General features: G+C 32.8%; 4 protein-coding genes across 7 annotated transcripts; 2 read left to right on the plus strand and 2 right to left on the minus strand.

Moving 5' to 3' along the window:
- The first annotated feature begins 1,720 nt into the window (after nucleotides 1-1,720).
- Nucleotides 1,721-6,614, plus strand: LOC107009251 (truncated transcription factor CAULIFLOWER A). Its single transcript, XM_015208556.2, has 8 exons — nucleotides 1,721-2,088; nucleotides 4,628-4,706; nucleotides 5,424-5,488; nucleotides 5,661-5,760; nucleotides 5,840-5,881; nucleotides 6,026-6,067; nucleotides 6,151-6,257; nucleotides 6,368-6,614. Exons 1-8 carry the CDS (start codon nucleotides 1,901-1,903, stop codon nucleotides 6,495-6,497), a joined length of 753 nt encoding a protein of 250 aa, XP_015064042.1. The 5' UTR covers nucleotides 1,721-1,900; the 3' UTR covers nucleotides 6,498-6,614.
- Nucleotides 6,615-6,684: 70 nt separating this feature from the next.
- LOC107011651 (ultraviolet-B receptor UVR8) lies at nucleotides 6,685-11,613 on the minus strand. The gene is made up of 9 exons (XM_015211235.2): nucleotides 11,439-11,613; nucleotides 11,053-11,316; nucleotides 10,138-10,331; nucleotides 10,004-10,051; nucleotides 9,654-9,726; nucleotides 9,267-9,438; nucleotides 7,298-7,729; nucleotides 7,020-7,211; nucleotides 6,685-6,911 (listed from the first exon to the last, which is right to left on the minus strand). Exons 2-9 carry the CDS (start codon nucleotides 11,303-11,305, stop codon nucleotides 6,875-6,877), a joined length of 1,401 nt encoding a protein of 466 aa, XP_015066721.1. The 5' UTR covers nucleotides 11,306-11,316; nucleotides 11,439-11,613; the 3' UTR covers nucleotides 6,685-6,874.
- Nucleotides 11,614-13,203: 1,590 nt separating this feature from the next.
- On the plus strand, nucleotides 13,204-16,033 carry LOC107009256 (uncharacterized protein YwbO). The gene is made up of 8 exons (XM_015208562.2): nucleotides 13,204-13,441; nucleotides 13,981-14,128; nucleotides 14,211-14,330; nucleotides 14,431-14,474; nucleotides 14,561-14,686; nucleotides 15,007-15,091; nucleotides 15,488-15,544; nucleotides 15,636-16,033. Exons 1-8 carry the CDS (start codon nucleotides 13,401-13,403, stop codon nucleotides 15,720-15,722), a joined length of 708 nt encoding a protein of 235 aa, XP_015064048.1. The 5' UTR covers nucleotides 13,204-13,400; the 3' UTR covers nucleotides 15,723-16,033.
- Nucleotides 16,034-16,193: 160 nt separating this feature from the next.
- LOC107008656 (E3 ubiquitin-protein ligase At3g02290-like) lies at nucleotides 16,194-21,687 on the minus strand. 4 transcript variants are annotated; one of them, XM_015207784.2, is made up of 6 exons: nucleotides 21,512-21,687; nucleotides 21,362-21,372; nucleotides 20,478-20,816; nucleotides 19,287-19,713; nucleotides 18,901-19,010; nucleotides 16,194-16,550 (listed from the first exon to the last, which is right to left on the minus strand). In XM_015207784.2, exons 3-6 carry the CDS (start codon nucleotides 20,592-20,594, stop codon nucleotides 16,524-16,526), a joined length of 681 nt encoding a protein of 226 aa, XP_015063270.1. In that variant the 5' UTR covers nucleotides 20,595-20,816; nucleotides 21,362-21,372; nucleotides 21,512-21,687; the 3' UTR covers nucleotides 16,194-16,523. The 4 variants fall into 4 exon arrangements, with proteins under 4 accessions (XP_015063270.1, XP_015063271.1, XP_015063269.1 ...); XM_015207785.2 differs by lacking the exon at nucleotides 21,362-21,372 and having other exon boundaries at nucleotides 20,478-20,781; XM_015207783.2 differs by lacking the exon at nucleotides 21,362-21,372.
- Nucleotides 21,688-22,629: the final 942 nt, after the last annotated feature.

Raw genomic sequence — 22,629 nt, forward strand, 5'->3', positions numbered from 1 at the left:
GCCTCCTTCTTTCTTCTTCTTCGAAACACCCTCACCTATTTCTTCATTTCAAATTATTCTTACTTATTCTTTGAAGTGATGAATAAGAAAAAATGAAAAACCCAACAACTAGTTATTACATATTGAAGGGTTTGTTGATTATGATGAACTTGAAATTTTTTTTAATAAAAAAATTTATAATTTCTTCATCTCAAATTAGTTTTTTAATTTATATTATTTATTTATTTTGATAATATATTTTAAAAATTGAATATTTTCTAGTTTTGAATATGTTAGAGTTTGATTTTATTTTTATAATCTTGGATTAATTCGTATTTTCTTTTCTATTTTTATCTTTCTAAAAATGTATAAATAAAAATAAACAAAAAAGAATTAAAAAAAGTCAAAATTTATAATTTTCAATTTTGGCGCTGATGTGACAAAGACGTGACACTAATGTGACAATGAAATGACACGTGTGTAATACACTTGCTTCTGTGAGACTGGTATTGTAGTATTAAACGCTAGTGTAGTTTAAGTGCCAAAGTAAATTTTGCTGTCAAGTTCAAGAGAATTTTTATGTATTTTCTCTTCAAATATATACTCTTCTCACTGACGATTATCGATGTAATGATCTGACTGTTCTTTAATTTTCTTTTATTTTCTTCAAAGTTTTATTTGGATTAGTGATTAAATGGCTAACACTTAATTGTCAAAGTAACTCCCTAACCATGATATTTCTTTTATTTTCTTTTTAAAATTAATCTCTTTATTGGCTTATTTCTCCTATTTTATTTCACCTCTTTTTTCAAGAGTGCTTTGAAAGAAATAAAAGAAACTGTATGCTTAAAAAAGTAATAGGAAGAGAACTATTTTCCCAATATTTATGGACAAGATAATATATTGCTAAGATGGTGGAATTTCAATAATTTTTTAAATGAAACATATAATGTATTTATGAACTAAATCGAGATTAAAGATTTATTTTTGGACAGTTAAATGTTAATCATTTAATTTAATTTATATTATGTGTCACTAATTCAAGTAAATATTTAGAGAAAATGGAAAGAAGATAAATGAAGAAGAGCCAAATCTAATTAGGTATATGCTACAATGGAGCCGCATTAACAAACAAAAAGATTTAAAACTACTCCTAAAATAAAGGAGGAAAACATATATTATAAATCACAAAAAATATTAGTATCACAAAAATGAACCTGAGGGAAATATTATGAAATTTTTATAGAAAGTAATAATAATCAAATTTTAGAATTTAAATTAGCCAAGTGAAATATATACCTTTAATTATAATTTTATTTTTATTAAAAAAAACGATGTCATATATGAAATGTAGGGAGTAGTACATAGTGCAGAAGTACTGAATGTCCTAGGACCTTAGCATATAAGGAGTATATACTAAATAAGAATGACGTAAAACACCATCAACGCAACTATTATATTATACAAATAAAAACTCAATAAGTATGGCCCAACCATTACAGTACCAATCCGTTATTTCATATTAAAATCTCGATTAATTTAAATTTACGTACAAAATAAACCAAAATTTCAAACTAAAAATATCTAATCAAAATCATCCTGAATTACCACATTTTGTCTGGTGGTATGTAGCATAATCTTGTGGCTCTTAACCACCATACACTAGCAGTGTGTACGTTTTATCCAATCACAAATCGACAACGCAACACCCCTTAATGCTTAAACCACTCTTGTATCAGGTTATTATTATTCCCTTTCACTCAATCAATCAAAAATCAACAAATAAAACCTCCCCCCAAACCCCTCAATCATGCTTCTTCTTTCATATAGTCTCTCAATTAGTCCAAACAAACCTCTCTATCTATGGTAGCCCATATGATTTAATAGTTCGACTAATTCAAATACGCATTAAAGATAAAGGATGGGAAGAGGTAGGGTAGAGTTGAAACGGATCGAGAACAAAATAAGCAGACAAGTAACATTCTCAAAGAGACGATCTGGATTATTGAAGAAAGCTAATGAGATCTCAGTATTATGTGATGCTGATGTTGCATTGATTGTGTTTTCTACCAAAGGCAAACTTTTCGAGTATTCCTCAAATGACTCAAGGTACTACTCTACCAATTTTATTCGAAATCTATGACTAAACGCTACTTTAGTTTTATCTTTTGAAGCAACATAATGATGTTTTACCTTTAAAAATTCCTAATTAATATATATGTATATGTCATGTTAGTGTTTTGGTTTTTTATTTTTGACATAATTAGGTTAACAAAATTAAAGAAGGAAAATTAAATCATATATGCTATGTATATTTAGTAAGCTAATTATTGATCAGTTCATTGATGCCCTCATGCACTAATTTGAGTAATTTCTATAATTGTTTGTATGGTAACTTATTGCTTTATCTTTTCTCATTACATACGATTTAGATTATTTGTTCTTAGCTTGGTGAATTTATTACATTGAAACTAGATCTCCTATTTCTTTCCAAAGAGTAAATCAAGTGATTATTGATCAGTAATCATGAACACATATTTCAAACTTCTTAGCTCCCGTTTTGCCTTAGATTTTGAAACTTGAAAATTTGAATTTTTTTTTTAAAGTGTGCATTTCGGAACAAAAATTGTGTTAGAATTTTTACTTGGAAAATTTTTGAAGTTTTGTGAGCGAAAGTAAAAGTCATTCAACCTACTAAATAGTTTTGGAAATTTATCTAAAATTTATGACCAAAAGCTAACTTCATCATTGAAGCATTGAAATTTATTTATATTTGCTACACGAAATACAAAAGATATTTTACCCTTCAAATATCCCTAAAACTACCCTCATAAGTATATTACTTCCCTTGTGTTTCCATGTATATTTTGCAGGTAGTCCATGTTAGTATATATTGACATAATTACATTACAATTAGATGAAATGCACAAAATACAACAAATTAAAAGCAAAAGCTGAAGAAAGAGCATTTCATTTTAAAGCCTAGAGCCTTGTGCCTCTTTGTCAGTTCATTCACTGATATATAGTACGAGGAGCACTCTTAATGACGTACATGTACTCCAATTATATTAGTAACATTAATGATAGCGCAAAGATTCTTTATACTGTCAACGTATAAATTATCTTCTGGTCAATTGATCTCTAATAATGACAAGTTAAATCTTATTAGTCGTTTGGTTTTCCGAACGAATTAATATTGATCCAAATCCTTCAGTTAGTTGTTTATAGTCTATGATTTCATGTTATATTAAAATTGATTAATAATCTTCTTGAAGTTTGTAATAGCAATGAATACATAACGAGTTATGTGAATCATGAGTTTAAAAGACCTACTAACTAGATTTGTTGAGGCCTCTAATATAGTTTTAACTTATTAAAGGCATATCTTATACACATTGATAAATCTAAATGATTATGATGAATCTTGTAGAACAGACACAATTTTGTGGCAAAATATTGTCAAACAATCTCATCCAGCTACAAAAAAAGAAAAGGCACAATCTAGGTATAGCTTTACCTGTTATAGTAAATTGTAAGCAACTTTTTATTTGATCATGAATGGAAGCTTTAATTAACAACCAAAACATAGCTAATGTAATTCTATAGGTGGAGTCTAGAAAGAATAGAGTTAATGTCATTATCTCAAAAATGATCGTAAGTGACAATTAATTCTTAATTACTGTTAAAAATGTGTATTTTTAGCGGCAACTAGCATTCTGTGTATATGTCCCTAAAACCTTTAGTTGCGTTGGTTCTAATGAGACTTAACTAATGAAGGTAAAGACTTTACCACTCTTTATTAATGTCAATATTTATTGACGCTAAAAAAGTTATTTTTGTTGTAGTGTGTATGTCAATATTTATTGACCCTCGAGTCAAGTAACTTAGCACCAAAGTAGTGTGAAAAGGAAAATATAGAACTAAAGAAAACATAGCAAATAATAGGGAAAGGACATGAAAATAATGTGATAAACAAAAAACAAGAAACAACCAGTAGTAATAGAAATTGAAGAACAAAAATCTACGAAAATATTGTTAATATTATTAGTATGAAAGGAGATAAATGCACACTGCATCTACCACCAAACCTATACCATAGGAAAGCAAGATGATGTTTAACTACGTACTTACCTTCAACCCTTTATCACGATCTCGATATCCTCCTATCTAGGATCATATTCTGTAGATTCATGCATGTGTGTCTAATTAATCACTCTTATCCAATATTTTTTTAGTCTACCCCTACCCCTCTTTAAACCCACCATTGTCGATTTCTCACATGTCCTCACTTGGGCATTTGCACATCTCTCCATCACACACTCAATCATCCCAGCTTCACTTCTCTCATCTTAGCCATCATGGATGCCACTCCCACCTTGCATATTTATCAGTTTAAATTAGAGTTAAAAATAAATAGATCTATCTCTTTCATTTTGAATTGATATACCTGACCTGATTAAAATGCAAAAAACTTCTCATTCTAAAATAACCTAGCTAGAATCCTATTTAAGTATTACTGTATATCAATGGAAAAGTTACCAACTGTAAATGAAAAAATAAAATAAAATTTTATACTATTAGGTCATGTAGTTAAGTTCAATATTCTTACTGGCTTTAATTTTTTTTATTTTGTTTTTTTTGTTTTTAGTATGGAAAGTATTCTTGAAAGATATGAAAAATGCTCATATGCAGAGAGACAGATGAATGCTAATGATTCTGATCCCAAGGTAAATGCAAATTAATAAAGTTCAAATGTTTCTTTCTCTTGATTTATCCTTTAAATTTTATCATTGTTGGTTAAGAAAAAAACGAGGTCTTATAATGAAATATTGAGAGACTCTCTCCATTTTAATTTATATAATTCTTTTCCAATTTAAGTCAATCTAAAAAAGATTATGGCCTTTTTTTCCACATTTGGAAAGAACATTAATTAAAGCTTGCTACTTCATTTTTATTAGCAAGTCTCTATAGTAGCTAGAAGAAATGCTGTGAAAAATCTAAAATCATATGTAGAAGTCTTATTTTTTTCATAAATTTTGTGTATAATCATATTGGTTCTTTACATAAAATGAATGGAAGATACTATTGAAGTGAAATACTCGCAGCATTTTTAAGTTAGAATTTTTTTATTTTCACCCAGTGGCATAGCCACATAGAGATTAGGGTGTCCAATTGTCGAAAAAAAAGAACATGTATTAGATATATTTTGGACACTCTTAACATAACAAACTGTTATTTTTGGACACCCTTTAAGAAATTTCTGGATCTGCCACTGTTTTCACCAACTTTAGTCCAAGCAATGTTCATGTTTTGAACATATAAAGCATACTTCAAATACATTTCCCCCCTCAATTAATTTCAAATTTAATATTTTCCCAGGCACTTGCTAATCAGTTTCTAGTCTTTTGTTTTCCTTTTGATCTCATTAGATGTATTTGTTGTAGGAAAATTGGAGTGTGGAGTATCCAAAGCTCATGTCAAGAATTGAACTTTTACAAAGAAATATAAGGTATGCATACCCCTTCACTTCATGAAATTAATCAGTAGTAATACACATGAAAAATGGGCGAATTCCTTTTACATTTGAAAAAGAGTTGTTTGTCCATTTTTAGTTTGACATGTGAAAATAGTGTCTGTTTTGATGCCGAATTCAAATTGTTCATATAATATAAAATGTGTAGGCATTACATGGGTCAGGATCTGGACCCTCTCAGTTTGCGTGAGCTCCAGAGTATAGAGCAACAGATTGATACTTCATTAAAGAGAATTAGAAGCAGGAAGGTCCGCATTAATTAATTACTAATTGATAATAACTGTAGTTAATCTTTAAGGTTAATAGTATAAATTGAATAATATGCAGAATCAACTGATGCACGAGTCCATTTCTGAGCTGCAGAAAAAGGTAATAACGATATACTATTAATATTCTTCTCCGTCGACAATAATTATTCAGATTTACTTGGACTTCCAATACGGACTATATATACGGTGTTTTTATATTTATGATATTTGTGTTATAAGTATTACTTACACTATATATGAGCAGGAGAAAGCGCTCCAAGAACAAAACAACATGATTACTAAGAAGGTATACATACATATATTTTCTTTCTAATATCTCAAACTTGTTCAATTTCTATCTCTATATATATAAATGTGAACCGAAAACAGCTAAAAGAAAATGAGAAGACACAACCCAACTCATCAGGCCAAAACTCAGCAACATTTCATGTGTTTCCATCACATTCTCACCACCAACTTCCTAACCTTACGATTGGGTACGTACGAATAAGTTTACCTAAAAGATAATCATTGCGACATATAATTGCTTAACAACAAAATGTATTCTGTATGTAAAAATTATTCATATATTATATGTGTTGATCAGGGGGGCTTTTGGAGGAATGAACAGAGATGGGTCGGGTCAGGCTCATCACTATCCGGGTTCCAATAACAATAATAATAATTCCTCACTGATACCGCCATGGATGCTCCGCCATGTCAGCAACGAAGGATGAAATAATATTCCGGAGAGTATAATTAATTAATTGTATATGTTTTGTTCCAAACAATATGAATCAACTTACCTGTTTGTAATGTATAATTAGCTTAAGCTAATAAAACTTTTCATCCTTCATTTTTTAGTACTAAAAAAATCTAGGTTAAATTAAATTAAAATATCATCATATAAATGGCAATTAATGGTTAAATTGTAAGTAGATGTTTTGTATTAACTTAATGATGCAGCAGCACTCCTGCTGCATAAAAAGTAGAATACATTTATTCAATGATGAAACAAAGACTCTGTTTTCTCTATTGTATTAGATGGATTGAAGAATCAAATCTAATGGCTGAATTATTTGGTATATTACATATTTAACACCCATCAATGATTTCACAGACCAAACTCATCATCATTGTAGTAATGCTCCCTGCAAATGCCAACAAAATAAATTTAGTTACTAGCGCTTTTAGAGCAATGAGGACAGGTTTTGAACATCTGAAGCATGGCATTCAACAGTTATCACTAGAATTTCTACCTCAATCTTTCACAAAGTCGTGCTAAAGCATCAGCTCCTGTTCTTGAGGCGACATCCTCAACCACTGAAGCGTTGGATGGATTCACTGTTTCTGCAAGCCTAAATTCACACAACTCTTTTAGAGAGCATGCATCAGTCAGCACTGCTGAATGTCCACCACCAGCAGCCAATTTTCGGACTGCCCCAACACACCTGAACAAAGGGTACTTAAATAAGAAATGACTTTGAATCAAAAGATTTCCAACGTCCAGTCAAGCATTGGTTCTCACGAATCATACCAATCAACTGGTGATGGATACCAGGCATATGTAGACTTCTCATTAGCCGCTTGACCGTAGCAGTTATAACCCCATCCATGTATTCGTCCGTCTTTAGCAGAAATAAGTGTGTGTGAATGCCCACATGCAACGAGTTGCACACCATCTGGAACAACCAACACTGGAATATTTCGGAGCATCATCTCAGATTCATTGAGCTTGCAAGAAAAGAATCCATTTAATGGCCCAACTCCCAATTGCCCAGCCTGACCTCCACCCCAAGCATAAAGAGCCCCTTTCGCAGTCACAGCACAGGTGTGAACACCACCACAGGCAACTTCTTTAATACATATGCCATCAAGGGAAACTACACGCCTAGGTAAAAGTTCCTTGTCACCTGACTGAAGAGAACAATGGCCAAGTTGTCCCACGCTCCCCAATCCCCAAGTATAGCTGTAGTTAGTCACAATGATAGAACGATAAGTTAGCCTGTATCAAAATCTTACGAAATGGACAGGGGAAAGAAGAAGGGTATCAATCAAATGATCCGTAGAGTAGTATCTGTTGAAAAGCAAAAAGTAACCATCACTAATTTGTACAGAACTTCAAGAGATCCAATGAAATATGTGAAGAAGAAATTAAACAACAAGAAGTTCAGAACAATAATATCAGCTTTAGTCCACAAGCCCTGTCGGTTGTTAAGTCTAAAAGTATAATGAGGGGTACAGCTGAAAGATGGTAGATCATCATGAAGATCCATGTCGTGAAGCTTCCTATTCATTTGAGGAAGGGTCAATGACTAAGGGATCAAAGTGGGAGACACTACATTAAAAATGAGCTTTAGCGGCAATTAATTAGCAATTGCCGCTAAATATATATTTTTAGTGGCAATTAGCACTCTTTGTATGTGTCACTAAAGGCTTTAGCGACATTGGATCTAATGACACTTAACTAATGCCGGTAAAGACTTTAGCACTCTTTATTAATGTATCTATTTATTGCCGCTAAAAGTTATTTTTATTGTAGTGAGAGGGCCACAGTTCGCTTCTGATTTAAGAGTTTTCGGGGGAGCATGGATGTGTTTATCACAGCACAAGAAAAGTTCAATTTATGGTAAGAAATTCGTACCAGCATAAGAAAGAACTAGCAAACAAGAGAACTTAGCTTTGCTACAACATAAGCAAATGTTAGTACAATATTATTAGGGGTCCTTTCTGGAAGGAAATTTGTTATCTCAAAGAACTTCATGATAAAAATCCCTACTTATCATGATTCTTCCTATCTGTTCTAACCTTCTGTTGCTAGTAGGAGGTGGCAGGTATCCTGTGGAATACGTCTAGGTGCACGAAAGTTGGTCCAGACACCACGGTCATCAAATTAAAAGAAAGATCGAAATAACCCAAATTCAAAAGAGCTAACATGTGAACAGAAGAATTAAGTAAAGTGGATACAAGTTACCACAAACTCAGACAGTAAAATTTTAGTTAATGCATAGCAAAAGTGATACCACCTCATAAGGAGAAATGAGTAAGGATGCACCACTGTTTCCCTCATAAAAAGTTAAGAACAGGAATACTGAAAAATGCAGCAATCATGCCAAGTCTCTACTAAAGAAACTAAAAGTAATAGCAGAAGATTCATTTAACTTCCTAGAGAACTGAACAACTCTATCTTCCTTTTCTAGTGTGTATGTCTAAATGGGGTAGTTTCTAGGTATCTTCTTAGTAATGACTATCCAACAAAATCCTATAATCAAATCCAGAAGCCATGAGGAAATTTACAAACGTAATATTTCAGTGGGACCAGGCAACTTCAATTAAATTAGAGAAGTTCAACAAATGGAAAAAACAAATCCTGCAAATTAAGTAGTGTGTATCTTTATGGTTTATTTTCCCTGAAATCCACGTCCACTTGTGCCATGCGGATAACCATATTCTCATGTTTAGCATCAAAACTTATCTCCATCAAGAAAGGTCCAATGAACACTTACACCTCGCCTTTCTCTGATATAGCTGCAGTATGGTACTCCCCGCATGACACTTGGGTAATCTTCACAAGTTCAGGGGCTTCATCAAGAAATCTAGCATATCCATTAATTACACGAGGGCCTTGAAGGCCTTCAGATGTAACACCTCTGCCAAGCTGACCATATTCATTATAGCCTGCTTAACCAGCGCAGTGACAAAATTTTCATTAATACATGACACAATATGTTTTTAACTCTAAGGCTGTGTAACCTGATAGAGGATGTACATATAAAAACTAAAATCACATACAGGGATCCATACACATATGTGCACTGATTTCATCAAATTACTGAGAGGATATGTTAAGCATAGAATTGTATATAAAGGTGAATTAAGAAAGTGAAAATTACCCCAAGCTTGTAGTAACCTTTCTTCTGATAGAGCTACAACATGAACAGCACCACAAGAAACTTGGCGAATAACCTGAATGAATTGAAAGAGCATACATATATCATAAAATTTGTTGCGCACTGCGATTGTTAAGTCACCGTTGTTTTTGTATGGAAAGCAACTTCTTAACAAAAAAATTGGGGGCATAGATTAGATAGAGAATTCAGGTAAAGGTAAATCTGCTATCATAACATAAATGCGACTAGATAAATGCTTAAGCCCCACTAGGACCACACAGAACAGAAGTAATGTATTTGCATGAGAAACACAGATATCTCCACAAAAGTTCATTCTCAAGAAAAAATGGTACCGTAGAAGGAGAAAAGGCACCCCAAAAGAGTCGTGGGTAATTGGATCCCTGCATAGAATAACACAGGCAAACAAATTGTGATCTCAAATAAACAAGGTAGCTGCTTGAAGGTTTGTTTTTTTTGTGAGACTGACCTGGTTCTGTCCCCAAACCCAAAGTCTCCGAGTTGACATGCTACCATCGTTTTCACGTGGTTCTGCAATGGCAACAGTACAATGTGCTCCACATGAAACACTAATAACAAATTCAGATTGCAATTGTTTCACTTTCTTGGGGTGCTTCCTAGCATTTTCAGTTCCGTCACCCAGCTGACCAAATTCGTTAGCTCCTGTTTGAAGGTATAAAGATTAGGAGTGCTCTCTCTTACAAGGAAAATCAACTTCCCCACAAACAAAAGCAGGAACAGGCTTCTGAAATTAATTGTCAAATATCAATTAAAATCTAGATTTTCCCAGAGAGGTAAACTTTACAAGTAAAATTAATTGTTCAATATCAACTTAAAATGCATAAAGTGGCGATGTCTTCTTTGCAACATATCTCTTTGAGTAAAGGAATAAAAAACAAGTATTACACCAAGGAATTTATTTGAGTAAAAATACACAAAATGTAACAAGATCAATTAAGAAAGGCAATAAATAACCAACAAAATAGAGCAATGACCTTTTTATCAGTAAGAATAAGGCAATGGGTTTTAGAGGCAAATAGATAACCAATCGAGATCAAACCATGTTAGGGAAAAATTAAAAGATGCCACAGTTTACATGAGAATTCATCATTCATTTGGAAGATAAATACTATAACTAGCACATTCTTGGGTTACACCCAATCTTCAGAAACTCTTTCTCAACCCAATTTCATCATATAGCATGATCAAACTAAAGAACATGGTTATCTTTCTTCATTCCACCCAATTTATATCAGAAATATACAGACAGCTGATGAAAAAAGATCAAATCTTTGGGAAAGCATGAAGTAAATGAGAGTCAATTGAAATCAGAAATAGAGATAACACATGGATACTGAAAAATGAAGGTAAATAAAGGGCAAACCCCATGTAAAAAGCGATCCATCAGAAGCCACAGCAGCAGTATGCTCACGACCACAAGCAATATCCAACCAACGGGAATTCCCACCAGCTGGGCATCCAAATAGCTCTGGAGGAAGCTGTTTTGGGATCCTCAAACTCCTCTCTTTCCCTCTCCGACCCGTTTGCCCAGATTGATTGTAACCCCAAACATAAATCGCACTCTTGTTTGTCAAACTCACAGGCCGAGATACCCCAAGTATTTCATCAATATCCATTTTATTTTTCACTATCAACAAAAATGAACCATAAATTACAAAAAAAAAAAACCTATGATCTTTAACTACTGTTTTTGAACCCAAGTCCCTAACTTTGACTCTAAAAAATAAATGTAGGCAGTGAAAAACTTACGATGAAATCGAGAAAAAGATATATAATGGAAGGAATTTTATCCGGAAAATTTGAAGAATCTAAGGTTGCAGTTTGAGCTCCAAAGAAATTGGGAGTTTTATGGATGGAGGGAGGACAGGACTGCCAATTCCTGGCCGACCGTTTTGCCTCAACTGATTCTTTTAGACCTTAAAATACTCTAATGTCCAAATTTTATTACTAATACTTCTCAATTTAGAAAAGAAAGAATCTAATTGAAATTTTGTGTTTAATAATAAAAAAATTTGTTATTGCATATTTTATATCATATAAAAATTGCTAATTCAAACTACAGTAATATATGATAATTGAATGGAGTATTAGAGATGAAAAAGCATTTATAAGTACTATTTACACAATAAAAGAAAATGTCTTCTTATTAATTAGTATGCTTTGACTTGAATATATGATATCATGTGTTAGTCATCATTTTTGTGTGAAAATTTATCAAACTCTATTGAAAAGAATAGTAATAAACTAATATAATCAAAATAATATATTTTTATACTAATAGATAGTATCTTTGTTTCTATTTATATGTTATCTTTTAGAAATAGTTGATCTTTAATGTTTGTAATCTCACAAAATTGATGTATAATTATTTTTTTTATTTTAGTCTTGTGAGTCATTAGCTTCGAGATATATAGATTTAATGGACATAAAAAAATTAAGTAAATAATTTATGTCAATAAATTAAATTAATTTATTTTTGTTGATTAAAAACCTGACTTTTAAAAATATTAAATAAAGATAGAATATAAACTTAATTAATTTTTTAATATATACAAAATATAAAATAGTAACGTATATATAAATGATAGGAACATCGAACACTAATCTTTAACATTTCAAACCCTTTATTACAAATTAATCGAAGATCTCTAGTTTCGATATTTTTACGTTGCCTTGTTAATTAGATCACTTCAAATCTCAATCTATGATTTTGGGTTGACTTCAATGAATAAAGAACGAGATATTAAAATTTATAAATCTATTCATTTTTTTCTGGGTGTGTGTGTGTTTGGAGGAGGGGGTTGGGGGTAAATCTACTTATTTGCTAGTTTTATATTAACCAAGAAAATAATAATTCTAATAGAAATTATCTTTTCATCTATCTGAGAATTTTTTTATTTATATATTTTATTAATAATATAAATTTTGTTGTCTCTAAGAGATTACACTGCTTATATTACTACGATATTTAAAAGAGAAAATAGAAAACATGATAGATTTATAAGGCTCTATAACTATAATTTTGATAATCGCATTTCATATTTATAGTTTCGTTTGCTATGCATATTGATGTTTTATATTTTTGTCTGTTTGTATATTCAAGCGAAATATACAAACAGGTAAATATATATAAAAATTATGTATTTATACATTAAGAAATTTTTCAGAACTCCATTTGTATATTTCGCTTGTCAATATTCAATCAGGGATATGAACTTTTCAAAAATGTGCACAAATAGTTAAGATAAACATATTAAAAATTCACAATTTATACAATTAAGAACTGAATTATACAAATTGAACGAATTATACAAACCAAACGAATAACAAAAATTAGTAAAATTATAGCATCAAACTATAACAATAATACATAATAGGAAACCAAAATCCGAACCAAAGTTTTGAAATAAAAAAATTAACACCAAACCAAAATACCAAAAAACCAAAATTTTTAGATTCAGTTCAATTCTTCAATTTTTCAGTATTTATGTCTACCCTATTTTTCTATATGTAATACAATTGATCAATGAAGTCCGAAATACATAGTGTATATTTTAAGTTTTCCTAAGTCCATTTTCACATCACACCAAACTCCTAAATTTTTACCCTTTTTTCCTTTGAAAAAATTATTCCTATTCAAGATTTGATTTCATCAGAATTAAGAAGAAGCAAATTCTGGTTAAGGCCCCAAAAGAGTCTTTCCTAATTTATATGCTTCCATTGAATCTCCGAAAATTCCTAATTTCTCCGAGGTAACACTTTTCTTTTTAATTTGCTAATTTCTCACTAGTTTATGCGTTAAATAATGGGGTTCTGTTCATTATCAAGATTTAATTTAGTTTTCCTTTGATGAATTTGATCCCATTTTTTAAAGTGAAATACTCAGGAAAACTGAAGCTTTGATGATATGTTCTGTTTGACCTTTTTAGATAGTTTGTTGAAATTCTGTTTTTACAAGTCAACATTTTTCTTGGGGATAGGAATTGGGGTTCTTGAGATTTTCATTTTTGATCAAAGATATTGTGATAGAATATTAGAATCTATTGACTATAATACATAAATTTTAAAGAGGATTAATTGATATATGGATGTGATTTCTTATATTGAATTTGACAATGCTGATTTATGTGATCACGAGCTGCATTATCGTCCACTTTTTAAGGAAAAATGAAGTGAAAAATATTCTTACTGATGACATCTGTACTTTATTCTAGTAAATGATTTATTTTGTACAACAGAAAAACAGAATGAGGCTAGTTAAGATGACTTGTTTCTGAATGTGTATAATCAGGTTCCTGCATCGATTAATGGCCACCAACTGTGGAAAGAAGTTTATCCGAATTGATATCAGTTCGGATACTGTGTGCCCCTGGTGCTTTGTGGGGAAAAAGAACCTTGATAAAGCTATAGCGTTAACCAGTGATCAGTATGATTTTGAGGTGCCATTTGCTTCTGTTATCTGTGGTTCCTTTACTGCCTGTTCCTCTATCTTCACTGGAAAATTCTTTTTTTCTTTTGTAGATTAAGTGGCATCCATTTCTTCTCAACCCTTCTGCACCTAAAGAAGGGATTAACAAGAAAGATTACTACAGAAATAAGTTTGGATCTCGCTCTGAACAAATGATGTCAAGAATGTCGGAGGTTCATATTTTCTTCTTTTCTCTGGTTGCCTAAACAATGTGTCTTGAAAAGTTGCCTCCAGTGTGAATCACCTTATTTCAACCTTTTTTAAATCACGCAGGTTTTTAAGGGCCTTGGGATGGAATACAACATGTCAGGACTTACGTAAGTCTCTGGCGGTTTGCCAAACACAAGAAAGTTGTGAAGTACAAAAGACTTGTGATATAACATAGTTTGTTTACGGTATGCAGGGGAAGTAGTCTGGACAGCCACAGGCTACTATATTTCGCAGGACAGCAGGGGCTTGACAAGCAAAATAATCTTGCTGAGGAGCTTTTTCTCGGCTATTTCACACAGGGAAGGTATATAGGTGACAGGTTAGTGCCTTTTCTCCTGGCATAGTGAAATTAGTTGCATTAGCATACTAATGCTACAAGTAACAATATTCAATTTTTTTTCATTTTCCTTTTTATTGGATCTTTCTCCTGAGTTTTGATAATGATTTTAAAGTTTATTCCTTGTATAAATATTGATCATTACAGTGATGCATCACTTGTCAATAGCCATTTTCCTTCTTTTTTTTCCCAGTATTTTATGACCATAAGCAGATATTATGCATAATAAATACGAGGACATGGTTAGTACAGAAGATGTCATATATAGCTTAAAGTGACAGCATTTGACTCTCAACTTGTAGAGAATTTCTTATTGAAGCTGCAAGAAAGGTTGGTGTGGAAGGAGCAGCTGACTTCCTTGAAGATCCCAATAATGGGCTAAAGGAGGTATATTTTCACAGCTTCTATCCAATAGTCAACTGGAGAGTCTGTCTTCTATTTTTCTTGCTCGTTTCCTTTCTCGCAGAACATTCACTGGGGGGAGGGGGGTGTTAGTAGTATCTGCTGGAAAACTGCTAAAGACGGTCAATTATGTAGAACTTTTCCTAGAAAGAAGTAAAGCAGCCCATCTCAATGATATCTGTACTTGGCATTATGACTAGTATTTTGTCCTGCTCCTTGATGGACCTAGTCATTCATATCACATGTTACCTAATTTTCAGTACCTCATGCTCACTACTACTACCACTCCCCCAACCCCCCCTGCGGGTTGGCTCGTCAGTATAATAGATCACAATTTTATAAATATCTAAAGTAAATTTTGTTGGTTTTGGATATGTGAAGGTGAATGAAGAGCTTCAGCAACACTCATCAAATATATCAGGCGTCCCACATTTTGTGGTATGTAAACGCATTTTAGCACATTGTTCCATAAGCACTTTCGATATGTTAATCCATGAATGAGAAAGTACTAAGAAGTTATATTTGGCAGCTAAATGGCAAGTACCAGTTGAGCGGTGGCCAACCTCCAGAGAGTTTCATCCAAGCTTTTCAAGCTGCTTCAAATGTCACAGCATAGTTCATCTCCAACTTCATCTAAGAGTCTTTCTACCTATTTTGAAGTTGTATGCCCACTGGATAGATACCGGTGACTCTTCTTAAAGTGAAATATTCGATCAGTATTATATATGCCTGTACTCTAGTTTAAGTAAATATTGTGGATGATTTCCCAATGGATGTGAAAAGATGACATAATAATAAAATCCACCTAGAATATTGACAGTATGTGCTCGTGGCGACTTAATTGTACTGCAGTAATTACTTCTGTTTTAATTTCCATTGAAGGTTGAGAGATTTATGTGACATAATTGAAATGATATTTGCATCGTATAGTTTTTTTTCATAGTACATTATATTACATCAGATATTTGAGTTTATATCTTTACATTATATATGTGCAATCATCATTAGAAAATAGACTTGAATAAAAGCATTTCAGGATATTACACCCAATGACGTTGGAACAGATATAAAATAGTATCAGATCCAGTGATTTTGGGGACAAATGTGCCAACATTCAACTTGTGAAAGTAGGAACAATGTGCTATACACTGGGAGAAATCATTCATCAAATCAAAACAAGATTACATAAAGTACTTTGGAACTGTTTTCTGTTGCATCAAATGATCAATATGAACTCGAAAGTTCCAAACAGAGAGTTACATTGAACAATAATTTCATTTTTACTGATGTATGGTCACACATTTAGCTGCACAGATATTCACAATGACTTTACGTTGATTAGCTTTTCTGGTTTATTAGTTGTTGCCCTTATCTCCTTCTGGTTTCATCCACGACTAGAGCTTTTTAAGAGCAAAGATCATGGCGACTCGTTGAATAGCATTACCTACAAAGCAAAGAGGTCATTAAATAAGAAAAGAAAATACTATGCATCATATACTATAATGTACTACATATGTATGAATGTAAAAGAAATTACTCATCAGCACTTTGAAACGGTCTAAATCTACACTGATAAAGAAGTGAGGGTTCTTAGAGAGACTGAACAACTTTTCATGCTCTCAAATATTCTGCTTCTCACCATAATCATCCCCCAATTAATTTATTAGATGTTTTCTGAGAAGCAACCAATAAACAGAAATCGGAGGGAAAATGTCATATCCACCCGATTATACAGATTCTTGAATAGATTTTGTTTCTCAGCCACCCCTTTTGTGTTTTCTGACCTATTTTCTCTTTCTATCGAAGAGTTGCAAGCGCTCTCCTAACAAGTACCGACAGCTTTCTTCTCCTTCTTTGTCCTCATTGTTAGTTATCCATCAGGCTGAAGACCAATATATGCTAGGGAACAGAATAAACAATGTTCAGCAACCTTTGTTTTAAATACTGCCAGAGCCGTATTTTAACATTTTAGTAACAGTAATACAGTTCAAAACTTCCAACCCATCGTTATTCAAGCCCATCATAAGAGCTCCCCATGAACACGGTCAAATGCGGTGTAATCTGAACAGAGATTTATGGATGAGCAGAGAACAGGCTTGTGAGACAAAGTACTCTACAAAAACGACAGATTTGCTCAGGCCCAGCCAAACCCCTGGTCTGAACCACAGGCATCAGTAAAGAGTTTGATTTGGAAAGAATCTGCTAATAAATAGTCTAGGTAGGCCATAGCATGTCCCCCACTAGTTGGACTCTCTATCAGGGTAAATATTTCGGCACAAACCAAGCATGGACTAATTTTTCTAGCCAAGAATAGACCTGAATGGATAGTCCAATTAGGCCAGTGTCCACTCTTCTTCATTACAGCCATTTAACTTGCACACCATAAGACAAGCTGGCACCTCTTACCCACAACCTAGACAGTGGGTGGAATAATCCATAAACCATTATGGGCACTTTCAGATATCTCTTTGATACCATCTAGGGACAACTTTTCTTTATAAGCGTCCTGAGTGGTGCATGGTTTGATACTTCGTGGATAATAGACGGCCTCTTATACATAGGACTTCTTATATCTAACACCCTCCTGCACCTCGGTACACAGTGGATAGATGATTGGACTTTAAAGAACAAACTTACCAAATGTTAACCCTATGAAAAAGAATCTAACCATCTCTCCTAAAACTAATAATTTAAACTTTGCACCATACTGTCATATAGGATGAGTGTTTATTATGTTGTGTGCCTCATATTCAACATATCCTTAAGTCGTTGATATAACCTTCTCTTAGTTTATTCTCCCACATGGTAACCAAGGCCCGATAATCTGGGTAGAAACTCAAGTAGAATAATACTATTTGTAGAGGTTTTTCATCGAGTGTAGGCAACCTTACACTGCCTAGCTGCCAACGTCATTTCTACTTTCTAGCGACCATCTGGCGTCACCAGGCCTCTTCCCAACAACCACTCTGATAGCATCAGGACTCTTTTAAGAGACCTTCTAGTGGAGTTACGCCTCTTATCTGTGACCATTCTGACAACATCGCATTCGTTTCCTGCTACCTCTTGATGGCACTATGCCTCCTTCCAGCCATCTCCTCAATGGTGTTATCTCTTCCCATCTATTGCTTTGATGATCTTGTGCTTCTTTCTCGTGCTCGTTCTGGAGTATATGCGCCCCCTCCTCCACGAGTTATTCATGTCTCACTTATTACTTATAAGTTATTAACTATAAGGAAAATGAAGCCACTAGTTTCGCTACTTTCTTTCAATTATCAACAGCAGAGCAATTTAAACTGTTATCATTGTAAGCGTAATTTTGTCAAATTAATTGCAACTATTGAGAGGTTTTCTGCAGCTTGTGAAGGCACAAGTAGATCGTTAACCACATCAGTTCATACTACTATAGAAAAATAAAGATGTGAATTGTTTGCCTCAGAATGTCTGGGTATCGTTTCTAGTGCAGTACTCCCTCCATCCCAATTTATGTAGCACTGTTTGACTTAGCACAAAGTTTAAGGAAAGAAAGAAGACTTTTTGAAATTTGTTGTCTAAAACAAACCTTAGACATTTGTGGGCTTATAAATCATTTCATTGAGGGAAAAATGAGAATTTTAAAGTTGTTAATTCTAATTATAGAAAGTTGACATGCTTGTTGGGACAAACTTAACATGAAAAGGGTGTCGCATAAATTGGGGCAGAGGGAGTAGCATACAAAGGGAAAACTCAACCTCAACACAGAGTCATACAAGAATATTTATTGAGTATGCATATAGTATAAAGAACATCGCAGTTACCTTGCCGCATACTGGACAGTTGTCACTTCTCTCCATCCACTCATATATGCAACCCAAGTGGAAGTGGTGAGAGCATTTTGTCATTATTTTTGGGTTTTCTTCAGTATATTCTGGAAAAGAGAGTATCATCAAGATGAGGAAATTAATAGTCAAGATATTCCTGAATTTTGGTAAACACTGAACAAAAATATAAAACGGAAACCAAATTATTTTACAAGGCAAATAAATTACAAGAGCTATTAGTGTATTTCCTATTGCATGCTGAAAGAGGGAAGAGAGTGAAATATGAAAGTGTTCTCATGGTTACTTTAGCAGATGGAGTACATAAATTACTCCGTAATGAAGTGCAACAAGATGGATCACAAAACACCTAAAGCTTGACCTACCTTCAAGACATGTCGGGCAGACATCTTCATCTTCTGAAGAATAACAAATTTGAGTAAACTCAGTAGTTGTTTTAGCTGTAGAGAATTTCAATGACTTGGAATTATATTCTTTTGATCCTTCTTCACATACAGACTCCTTCCATTTATTGCCCGTACCCAAAGATTCAGAATCGTCATCAATATCACTTCTTCGTAGTGGTTCAGTTTCCTCATGTGAGTGACTTGAGCCTTTCTCCCTTCTTGAGACTAGCCCATCACGTTGCAAGCGGAAGTATCTTGGATCAGCATCGTAAGGAAGTGGTCTTGGAGGAGAGCGGTACATATCAGATAGTGAGTTATCAAGGGATGCTGAGGAGCTCAAAGATGTTGTACCTTGAGTGGATGAAGCAATGGCATGTTGTTCTCCTCTATGAAACAATGATGCATACTGCACAACAAAACATGGAGTGCTCTAAATTCTATGGCAAATGAAGGAGAGCGATTACATTTGGTACTTACCAATAGAGAATGAAGAAAGCCTTGATGATTGTTTCTCTAAGATAATGTGCTTACATATTACAAATAATAGCTACTGAAATGATGTTGCAGTATTAATTCTTTATGGTACATGCATGAACATTTGATGAACAGTAACAGAGAAATCATAAAGTTATCTTATTGCCAGTGAAGTTCTTGGTATGCCATGGAGGAGTCTCACGTGCAAGGCTTCCCAAAGTTATGTATTTTCTGCTTAACCATAATTGTTGGCTATTGTTCCCTTTGATTATCTTAGTTTTGTATTCAAAGTCATGAATTATCCATCAGATATCAAAATGTTGCTAAAAATTGACCAACTTTAGCTAAAAATTCAGAGCAGTTCTGTTTCACTAGAAATCAAAGAGATGAGCCTAAGTCTCTCTACTCAAGACACCTAAATGAGAGATTCTCATGATAGCAGACTGACACCTTATCCGATCAGATATCAAAATGTTGCTAAAAATTGACTAATTATGTGCTCGATAGCAACAATGATGACAAGTTCAATTTGAAGCACTCTTAATTAGATCAGTAGACATACAGTTTGACAATTCACAGAAAAGTTAAAAGTGAAATCAGTTATGATTTGGATGTACTGAAAGGTAATGCAATGGGGTGAAATACAGGTAGCAGAGAAAAAGAAGATTGTACAACACAATAGTAGAAAAAGCATACCATGTGCAAGAAGTTTTGAACGAAACATCGAAGGCATAAGCAGTTCCTATATATTGAGCTGTTTGGATTGGCAAAATCTTCGCATTCATCTCGCAAGCAGCAACAAACTGCACCCATGATGATGTCTTCAAATAAATGTCCGTAACTCAAAAACCTTCCACGGCTATCATTGGCAATCCTCCATTCTTGTGATTAGATGGTTATGGATGCAAAACTTGTAAGAATATAAATTACGGAAAATGCAATTGGGCACTCTCTCTCTTCAGGAAACCCTGAATGAGCTGATGCCCTTCATGACCAAGACCTTCAGAAAAAAATTCAAAAACTGTTGTGTATCACCTGTACAAGTAAAGAACAACTATGATATATGCATTGATAGAGAAATACATGGATGGGCTACCTCGAGTGACACATAATTCTTGCACAATTACACCTTCCGAAGAATGAAATAAATAAGCTTACAGATTAAATTTGATATGTGAGCAAGCAAAATCACATTAAATTCAAATTTATAAACGGCTTCTTTGGCATAATCCAGCTGCCTAACACTCAACAAATTGCAATAAAATAAAATAAAATAAATAGATGGACACTATAATTTCCAGGGAATTATAGAAAAGAATTTTCTTAATTCCTAATCTTAAACACCACTCGTGTGAACTTAATTCTCAAATTGTTATCATCATCTTAATTTCTTTAATAAGAAGCAAAGGGAACTCTCATACAACAGTGTTAAAGACACAGCTAAACCGAAAACAAGAAAAAATTAAAACAAAAAATGATCAACAAAACAACACCAACAGTGATCAAGAATCAAGAAAATCAAGATTTCTATAATTCAAATCAAGAAATTGCATTATCGATCCCAAAAAACAGAACTTTACCGTGAAAATCTCTGCATCAACCGATTCCGATGAAACCCATTTCAGTTCATAAGAGTTTACAATCGATTAAAGCTCCAATCAGTGGGAGATAGATAAAAGTAAGCGTAAAATACAGTGATTAAAAAAAAATCAAGAAATCAAGAAAAGTACCTGAAAATAGCGGAGATTGCGGGGATAAAATAGATGGATGATTCTATTCTTTGGAAAACATAATCCTAGATTTCTAATTTCAGAGGTCAAAGGGTTTCTTTTTTATTTTTTCTATCTACACACTGAACAATGTTCTTGCTTTTTTTTTTTTTTTCTCGCCAATAAAAGTTGCCCCAAAATCAATATGCCACTAAATCAATGCCAAAATAGTAGTAGTACTCAATAATAGTGTCATTGTAATAAAATATTATTATCTTTTTGATTTAATTTGTTTGTATTGTTTTTGTTTAAAAATTTATTTTTAAGAAAATACATTTTCCTTTTTTTATAATCTTTCCATTTAGTTTTTTCATATGACTATTCTTATAATTTGGTATATTCTTTGTTTGTTTTTCAAATTGTTTGTCAATTTATTAAATAAAAAAAAATTCCCCTACAAATTATAATTAATATCTTTCAACAGCATAAACAAGTTTATAAATTATTTTTCAAAAGAGTAGATAAATGACAAATTAGTGAAATTATTCATTTTATTTATGACTTTTTAAGAATGTTTAAAGAAGAAAATTATGGAGAGTATAAGGCTATAAAATTTTAAAAGATCTTATTTTCTGAAAATGAAGTAAAAATTATACAATCCAAATGAAACGGTGGAGTAATTATTTAATAGTACACCAATCTAGACTATACTTGAAAGACAGAGTAATGCTGATTTACTAGCAGAAACCAAATATTATTATATTTGTGATAATGACTTTATTATATTGTTTAATCGTCCACTAATATTTTAAAGAGAATAAAAGTTAGTTTAAAATTGAGATTAAACTACTGTTGTTAGCATTACTTAGTTGTAGGTAATGACATTTAGGGTGTGTTTGGAAGGAAGGAAAATATTTTTCAATTTTTTTATGTTTGGCTGGAAAAAATGTTTTGGAAAATATTTTTCAAATTCAACTCATTTTTTTTTTAAATTTAAGGAAAATAATTTCCCTTCAAAACTAAGGAAAATATTTTTCAAAACTCTCTTCCAATACCACCCCATCTTATCAGCCCCCAACCCACCCCTACCAGCCCCACCCTTCCTCACCCACCCTACCAGCCCCTCCTACTCCTAACAA

The sequence above is a fragment of the Solanum pennellii genome, chromosome 2, assembly GCF_001406875.1.
Source record: "Solanum pennellii chromosome 2, SPENNV200".
NCBI lineage: Eukaryota > Viridiplantae > Streptophyta > Magnoliopsida > Solanales > Solanaceae > Solanum > Solanum pennellii.

Bases quoted from the DNA above. Each gene is read 5' to 3' on its own strand.
- LOC107008656 (XM_015207785.2), bottom strand. From the start codon at position 20,594: ATGGGTGCAGTTTGTTGCTGCTTGCGAGATGAATGCGAAGATTTTGCC. The intron at 19,714-20,477 runs GTATGCTTTTTC...TTTGTTGTGCAG, and splicing joins TTCAAAACTTCTTGCACATG to TATGCATCATTGTTTCATAG. The intron at 19,011-19,286 runs GTAGGTCAAGCT...TCTCTTTTCCAG, and splicing joins CTGCCCGACATGTCTTGAAG to AATATACTGAAGAAAACCCA.
- LOC107011651 (XM_015211235.2), bottom strand. From the start codon at position 11,305: ATGGATATTGATGAAATACTTGGGGTATCTCGGCCTGTGAGTTTGACA. The intron at 7,730-9,266 runs GTAAGTGTTCAT...GACTAACTACAG, and splicing joins ATATCAGAGAAAGGCGAGGT to CTATACTTGGGGATTGGGGA. The intron at 7,212-7,297 runs GTATGATTCGTG...CCCTTTGTTCAG, and splicing joins TATCCATCACCAGTTGATTG to GTGTGTTGGGGCAGTCCGAA.
- LOC107009251 (XM_015208556.2), top strand. From the start codon at position 1,901: ATGGGAAGAGGTAGGGTAGAGTTGAAACGGATCGAGAACAAAATAAGC. The intron at 4,707-5,423 runs GTAAATGCAAAT...TATTTGTTGTAG, and splicing joins CTAATGATTCTGATCCCAAG to GAAAATTGGAGTGTGGAGTA. The intron at 5,882-6,025 runs GTAATAACGATA...ATATATGAGCAG, and splicing joins TTTCTGAGCTGCAGAAAAAG to GAGAAAGCGCTCCAAGAACA.
- LOC107009256 (XM_015208562.2), top strand. From the start codon at position 13,401: ATGCTTCCATTGAATCTCCGAAAATTCCTAATTTCTCCGAG. The intron at 14,129-14,210 runs GTGCCATTTGCT...TTTCTTTTGTAG, and splicing joins GTGATCAGTATGATTTTGAG to ATTAAGTGGCATCCATTTCT. The intron at 14,475-14,560 runs GTAAGTCTCTGG...TACGGTATGCAG, and splicing joins TACAACATGTCAGGACTTAC to GGGAAGTAGTCTGGACAGCC.